Genomic DNA, 8,441 nt, shown 5'->3' with positions numbered 1-8,441 from the left:
CCTTTGGTTTCACTATTTTTACTCAAGGACTAGGAATCAAAAAGCATTGTGCGCGTAAATAAAACTTTTCTAGGAAGGCGGGGGTGGGGGTGTGAGGCGGGCGCCTTTGAGTCAGCGTTTCGGCATGAAGGAATCGAAATACAACTAAACGGTTGAAATAGTAATCTCAAATATCATGCTTACCTATCTCACGCTACCAGAAATAGTTATCCTTTGTATAAAATCCGTATATCCGTGTATCACTTCGTATAAATTTACATTTATTGTTTTCCCAACATGTTATACTTAATACGGCAAGCCTGCACGGTGTTTGGCAAGAGGAAATCAAACAAGAGGATTCCCACATGCACACAAAAAGATCATAAAATATTACGTTATTCTACATCAGTTCCATTACATATTTTATAAAAACTCACATCGGAAGAGTAGTGATTATTTTCATAGTGTATTATTTTCATTGCTTTGATATTTTCATTGGGCAATGATTTTTTAAAAAGGAGATTGGTGGATAGCTGAGCTGTGCATTCCTTGTAATAAAGTATTAAGATTGTTATTGAATGACGTCTTAATGATTATTCAATGTTTATGTAAGTCTTTTCATTCAGTTCCTACTGTATTTTTTGCGAGACACAGTAGGAAAGCAATGGAAACTTTTAAGCTACGTTTAAAGTTGAAAGCACCTAAGACGTTAGAGTTTTCTTTTTGAACTATACGTAGGTAGGCAGCAAGACTTTTCGAAAAAGCTTTTGACGGAGCTGAGTCGTAAAGCTTAAGGTTTTATGCATCAGTTTTACTCCAGCAGTTTCGAAAACACCTCGTCTCGTCTCCGGTCTACAAGAACTTTTACTAACCACCCTATTCTTACGCCTATACCTAGACAGCTAAAAATAGGGACTTTTTTATCACATGGTGAAAGTGCGGTTGATAAACTGACTTTTTCCAGTCCTCATGTATTCAATGAGAACCACTGCAGTAATGAGAAAGTTATGGCTGATTTTTACATGTGCTGGTGGTTTATAATCTACATTCGTCATGCTAGATAAACTTTTAGTCCAGTAAATGATTAAAAACGTGGAGTTAATTGTATTTTGTTTCTCTCTTTCCGACAGATATGTGGCTGGTTTTCTTGTTATCTTATTAAAATTTTGTCTAGGTCATAAGGAATTAAGAAGTCTATATAATATCCTCGTCATCGCCATAAGTCATGATAACTAGGATTGGCTTGGAGCATATCTCAGCACTGCTCTTTTTGCGCTAACGCAATAAGTTATTTCAGCATTTTTTTTGCTTAACTTTGATTATGACAAAGGCTGAAAAATGAAGATATCTGCATTTTTACGTCAGGCGTTCCCGTGCGTACGTCTCGAACTATTCGCGGATAAAAATCCACGGCTTTAAAACTTTTGCAGTTAAGTTGATGACGCCACCATTTTTTACTGGCTATGATAGAGATTGAAAAATAAGGAGACCTGTATTTTGCCGTTAGTCGTTCCCTTAAGTACTTTTTGAGCTGTTTGCGGCGAAAAATCGACGGTTTTCACTCTTTCGCAAATAAGTTGATGACGTCACGCATCCGTTTCGGGCGTGTCGCAGCGTTTTAGCCACTCCTCGGTCTCATGTATCACTCTTACTTGGTTCAATGTCGTTAGCACTCATGTGAGCGTTACCTTCCCTCAGTAAGCGGTTCCCGCTGAACAAGTTACTCAGCCGAAACTAATGACTTCACGAACTCAAGAGAAGTGATCGGCAACTTCCACGTTTATTTTGCTTAAAATTACGTGAGAATGGCCGAAGAATGAAGGAGCTTTACTTTTCGTCGTCAATCATCTTTTTCTTCTATCTTCTCATTTTCTTTAATGACCTGGGATTTTTAGTCTGAGCAACGAATCAGTTCTTCTGTTTTTTTTATATTTTTTATTCTCAAACCACCGGATACAGCTCATATTGGCCATTTTACACCGGGGTGTTCAACAAATTTAACATGTAAACGTACACAAACAACTATGCCCTGGACCGGGGAAACCTACCCAGGCGGGACTCGAACCCGCGACCTCTTGTTTGGCAGTCGAGAACGTTACCCCGCCGCCACCGAGGCCGGTTTTATAGCCTTCATTTCCCAAGTATCTCATCCAAGGCATTCCTGTGATTCTCGTCTCTCTCACTCGTCTTGCCACGATTCCACTTATCAGACCATCATATCTCATTATGTGGAGCTTTACGTGGCGAGGCCCTGTTCGAGATTTTCATATCCCCTCTTTCCCAAGGAGAGACTTCAGTATGTGAGAAGAAACAGGTACCTTCTCCTGCGATGGTTGATATCACAAGCCTCTACATTTTTTTTCCATTTCCTTCATTAGTAGGTTAAAGTTGAGTTACGCTTTTAGTTATTTCATTCATGAGTACTAGTACTAGTTTAAGAAGTGCTACGCTTCATTTTTAGATATTTGGCTGCATTATCTTCCAATTCCGAATCTATCTGTAAACTAAAATTCTGAATCTATCAGTATCTAATCTATAAACTGTGGCGCCTTGAATTCGTACGAGTTACATATTACTCGAATGCGTAATTTTTTCGTGTTTTAACTCTGATACTTATTTATAGCATTTAGAATGCTGCATTTCTAATGTGATTAAATGTTTATATTAAATGTGTATAATAATGTTTATATTAATGTTTATGTTTATGGATGATTCAATACCTATATTTACATAGAGATGAGTATTGTTGTTGTTGTTGATCTCTGCTAATAAATTCGAGTAGTATCAAATGGTGATCGATGCGAGAGATATCTTTATTATTTACCGGCCATCAGTCACAACAAGTTGGCGACGAGGATTAAAAAAGAAAGATTGTGAAGTTCAAAGACCAGAAAAAACCTTGTCGACGCTTATTTACGTAAATTTAACCCGGATATAATGGACTCAAAACAGCTCAAAGATTTACTTTCTGCTCTGACTTCCGTCATCAAAAATCAGCAAACCGCACCAGCTCCGCAGATAATTCCATTTGAAGCCTACGACGCAAAAACTGAAAAGTTTTCTTCGTATATGGAACGCTTCAATAATTACTGCGATCTCAAGAACGTCAGCGATGATATAAAAAAGGCTCAACTCCTGCGTTCATCGATCGGAAAAGATCACTACAATAATCTTGCTGCATTTCTGGGACCAGATGATCCTATTAAAGAAATCGATTTCGAAACCTTGAAGGCTCATTTCGAGAAAATGCTGTCACCATCAGTCTCAACGGTCGTCTCACAGCATTATTTTCTCAGCATTATTCAACAGCCGCATCAATCATTTTCGGATTTCGTCGCATCGCTGAAGGGAAAGCTTAAAGACTGTGATTTCTACGCTACTTGTCCTACTACCACGTGCAAAAAGAAGTTCTCAATAGCTGATATATTCCGCCGTGCTCAGTTTATCAGAGGCCTGAAGGATAGCTGGATACGAGAAGCGATACTGCAAGAGACAAATCTCAAGGATTTCGACGGAATCCTGACGAAAGCCACAGCACTAGAAGCATCTCGCTTCGAATCGGGACAGTTGAGTAAATCGCCTGAGAAGACATCGGATCAAGCCGCAGATACAAATAAGATTTATCGTCGTCAAGAAGGAAAACGTCGCAGTCACCGGAGTTCCGAATCTCAAGATAATCGCCGTCAGTCCAACTCTCATCCGCGTCATTTTTCCCATTCCCGCAATTCTAGAGGGCATATTAATTATCGGTCATTAGGTCTCGATGGTATTTGCCTCAAATGTGGTCGCACAAACCATAAATCGCGAGATTGCAGAACAATGCGCGAATCTCTAAAGTGCATTTCCTGTGGGAAAATCGGTCAAATTTCCAAAGTCTGCATCACCACCCTGCTCCGTAAATCGAAGACCAACACCCTGTCGTCTCAGCGGTCTCAAGAACAGGAAGAAGATCGTCATTCAAACAATGATTATGGCATCACTCGCATCGAAGACACTGAGGATTTGTATGAAGTTGGACCAGACACCGATAAATACATCGTAACAGTCACTCTAAATAACAAGCCGCAGTCGTTCGAAGTGGATTCAGGTGCGCGTTTCTCTTTAATCTCAGAACCCGATTTCAACAAACTTGGACTTAGCATACCGCTTCAACCGACATCAATTTCTTTCCGCTCATACTCAGACCACGTTATCAAACCCAAAGGCAAAGTTACTGTCTCGGTTACCTATAATAGGAAGTCAATGGACGCCGATCTATTTATAGTACCAGCAGGGCATGATGCTCTACTCGGACGAATGTGGATTCGTGGACTCGGAATTAGTCTAAAAGAAATAGATAACCATGAATCAGGTCTTCGCACTGTCAATGTGAAAGTAGTTACCTCACTAGAAGACATCTTCAAGAAATATGAACAAATTTTTGAAGAAAGAATCGGGTGTGTTCCAAACGTCGAAGTACATCTTCAACTTAGAGAAGGCGTGACACCCATTTTTAACCGTGAACGAGATGTTCCTTTTGCATTGAGAGAGAGAGTTGAAAGAGAGTTATCCACATTGGAAAAACAAGGTGTCATCACTCCCATTGTATCAAGTGACTGGGGATCGCCACTCGTGGTAATACCTAAGCCCGATGGAGGAGTGAGGCTATGCGTAGACTACAAATGTGGGGTGAATTCTAGACTCGTTGCATCAAATTACCCCATCCGCAGAATAGACGAGGTTCTCCACAGCCTCAGAGGTTCCAAGTATTTTTGCAAATTGGACTTGTACAAGGCTTACCTGCATTTACGGGTCGATGAAGAAGGGAGCAAGATTCAAACGATTTCAACACACAAAGGCACGTTCCGAATGAATCGCCTCAGCTTCGGGATTAAGACTGCTCCAGCGGAATTCAATCGCATTCTAGGTCAATTGTTGAATGGCTTACCAAAGGTGGAGGCATACTTCGATGACATTATCTGTCATGGTTCAGATCTTGAAGAATGTACCAGAAATCTTACTGCATGTTTGGAACGCCTCAGAGAGAATGATCTTCATCTCAATCGTGCCAAATGTTCATTCTTCAAGGAAAGCATCAGTTATCTTGGTCATGTAGTGTCGCATAATCAGATTCAAAAGTGCCCAGTTAAAATTCAAGCAGTTTCTCAAATGCCACGACCAAAGGATTTAGGTGAGTTGAGGAGATTCCTGGGCTTAGTAACATATTATTCCAGGTTTATTCCAGACTTCTCTTCAAAGTCCTATCCACTACGCCGCTTGCTAAGAACGGGTGAACGCTTCGTTTGGTCTGCTGCTGAAGAAGCTGCCTTCGTAAATCTCAAATCAGAGTTGTGCTCGGATAGACTACTCATTCCATTCGATCCATCTAAGCAAGTCATACTCACAACTGATGCCTCACCAACTGGGATAGCTGCAGTACTTAGCCATGATATTGATGGTCATGAGCGCCCAATTGCTTATGCCTCACGAGCTCTGACGCAGGCTGAGTCTAATTATAGTCAGCTTGACAGAGAGGCCTTGGCCATTATATATGCAACAACGCACTTCTTCAACTACATTTTCGGAAAGCGTTTCGTTCTCGTCACAGATAATGAGCCACTCTCAAGGATTTTTCACCCAGATCGTCCACTACCACAGATGACCTCTTCGCGTTTACTGAGGTATGCATCTTTTCTCAGTGGTCTTGATTACACAGTTCGATGCAAGAAGGGGAGAGAGAATGAGAATGTTGACTGTTTATCTCGCGCCCCAGCCTCTACATCTAGTCCTTCTCTAGAAATCTCTATCGATCAAGAAATCAACGCTTTGCATGCTGAAACCCTGCTACAAATCTCCAGCGCATCAATCACTGCAGATATTGTTGCTGAGGAAACCGCCAAGGATCCAGAGTTGCAAGCGCTTCTACAGGAGCTCAAGACCAGCCGCAAGGATAGCCCGTACACTGTCTCTGGTGACATGTTGTTCCGCTCTGATCGTGCAGTAATTCCGAAGTCTGTCCAAGCAGAAATTCTTAAAGAGCTTCATATGTCGCATTTGGGAGTAACGAAGATGAAGCAACTTGCCAGGAGATACGTGTACTGGGAAGTTTTAGACAAAGATATAGAACGTCTTGTGAAGAGTTGCGAGTCCTGTGCTAAGGTCCGTCACAGTCCGCCAAAAGCACCTATTCATCCCTGGAATCAGCCTGATGAGAATTGGGAGAGGGTGCATATCGATTTTGCAGGGCCATTTGATAGCCAATTTTTCCTAATGTGTGTGGATGCAAGGTCGAAGTGGGCAGAAGTCCGCATGATCCATGACGCTCCATCCTCTGCCAAAACAATCGCTACGCTGGAAGGCATCTTTTCAGTACATGGCTACCCTTCCGTAATGGTGTCGGACAATGCAAGCATCTTCAGGAGCGAAGAGTTCCTAAAATACTGCAAAGAGCGTGGAATATTCCAGAAGTTCAGCGCACCTAATCACCCAGCCACAAATGGACTTGCGGAACGCAGCATCCAGACATTGAAGAGGAGACTTAAAGCTGCTGCTGATGATCCTACTCCACTAACCACCAAGTTACGGGACATTATGTTCCGCTATAGGGCAACACCTTTGGCCTCAGGTCGGACTCCTGCAGAGCTGTACTTAAAGAGGAGGATCCGCACTCGTCTCGATGCCCTGCTTCCCAACTGCAAAGCTTTTGTCCCAACAAAACATACTAACTCACGAATTCGCAGTCTCCAGTTGGGGGAGAGAGTACAGGTGAAGATTTATGCAGGAATTCATCACAGTTGGCAGTTTGGCATCGTATTAAAGAAGCTCGGCAATTGCCATTACATCGTAAAGTTGGATAACGGTCGAATCATAAAACGTCACATCAATCAGCTGATAGCCACCTTGGTTCCGAAGAAACAAGTCACATTCTCGCCTTTGTTTCCACAACACACAATGGGTGTGCCATCCTCAGCAGGAGCTGCAGGGGTGCCTCCTGATTATCAATTGCCGCCAACCCACCAATCGCCGCTGGCACCTTCTCCTCCGCAAGTCGTTCGACCAACCCCGTCTCCTTCGGCCAGTAGCCTCCTACCGCACCTTCCCAGGAACCGGCAAAAGCCGACCTATCTTAAAGACTATGTTGTCTTCAAATAAGTGGGGGAGAACTAATGTGATTAAATGTTTATATTAAATGTGTATAATAATGTTTATATTAATGTTTATGTTTATGGATGATTCAATACCTATATTTACATAGAGATGAGTATTGTTGTTGCTGTTGATCTCTGCTAATAAATTCGAGTAGTATCAAATGGTGATCGATGCGAGAGATATCTTTATTATTTACCGGCCATCAGTCACAACAATTTCCCTCTAATTTTTTATCGATACTCTTAGAATGCCTTAAAATTTGAAGAGAATGAAAATTATTTTTGACGTGAAGTCCTGCATGAGACGATTATTTATTCCGAGGATCTCATCGTAGATACGATAAATAAATAATTTTTCCTGTACTTTAATTAACACGTACGGGAGAATTGCATACATTATGTTATAATATATGCGACATTTTCTATCTCTCTTTTGTAAAAGGAATTTTCAATATCTCAAAAACTCCTCTATTAACTCTTCTACTTTTATTTCAACTGCCGAATCGACTGTAATTGTTTTCGATCAAACTTTAAGTACATACACGAGTAGTTATTTTTTCATCTCTTCTGCGGACCAATGCTACGAATTCAATCTTAATCATTGAATTTAAAATAATTACCATGAATTCTAAATCCTCTTGTTAAATGCGAAAATTCTCATTATTAATCACATTATCTAAATCCGTTTTTGTTAAGCATGAATATCATAATGCCCCCATAATGGGGTAATATTTAAAGAGGTTATATAGATTCGAAATTATATTAGCGGAAAATAGTTGATCAAAGATATAAAGAATTTTTTGTATAATCATTAGCTACATCATAGGTCTTCAAATTTCACTGGAAATACAGGACAGAGGCCGTTTCTACCAGAGGGACAGATGAGGTAATTCTTTTTGTTAGAGCCCTGTTCAGAGGGCCCTGGCAAATAGGCAACGGATTTGTTGAGCCTCAAATCTCTCACCAAATTTTGAGAAGTTGAATATCATTTAAAAAAGTGGTGGGATATTTTCGTGCATATCCGCTTTTTCCAACCGCTTCTGAAATCATTTAAAGTTTGCCCACTTCATTTTTTTGCCGAAGGGCAACGAATATTATCAAAGATACTGTTCCCACTTATTTTGGCGATGGAATGCGAAGCTTAGTTTAGGTTAGAAGGGAGAATTGCCTGTTTTCCCAATTAAGAAAGAAGGAGTTATTGCCATTACAATGGGAGGGTATTGGAAAAGCAGATTAGATAAGATACTAAAATTAATGAAGCAGTTACAATAAAACGTAATCCCCGTAGTAAATATTGAATGGATACTACAAATGATATAATAATTTAATACACAC

The 8,441-nt window shown here is 40.7% G+C and overlaps 1 protein-coding gene across 1 annotated transcript; it reads left to right on the top strand.

The window, feature by feature from the left end:
• Window positions 1-2,916: 2,916 nt before the first annotated feature.
• On the top strand, window positions 2,917-7,110 carry LOC124159728 (uncharacterized protein K02A2.6-like). Its single transcript, XM_046535638.1, has one exon. The coding sequence runs from the start codon at window positions 2,917-2,919 to the stop codon at window positions 7,108-7,110; it is 4,194 nt and encodes a 1,397-aa protein (XP_046391594.1).
• The last annotated feature ends 1,331 nt before the right edge of the window (window positions 7,111-8,441 follow it).

This window comes from Ischnura elegans, chromosome 5, assembly GCF_921293095.1.
Source record: "Ischnura elegans chromosome 5, ioIscEleg1.1, whole genome shotgun sequence".
NCBI classification, from domain to species: Eukaryota; Metazoa; Arthropoda; class Insecta; order Odonata; family Coenagrionidae; genus Ischnura; species Ischnura elegans.
This window is presented reverse-complemented; position numbering and strand designations above follow the sequence as displayed.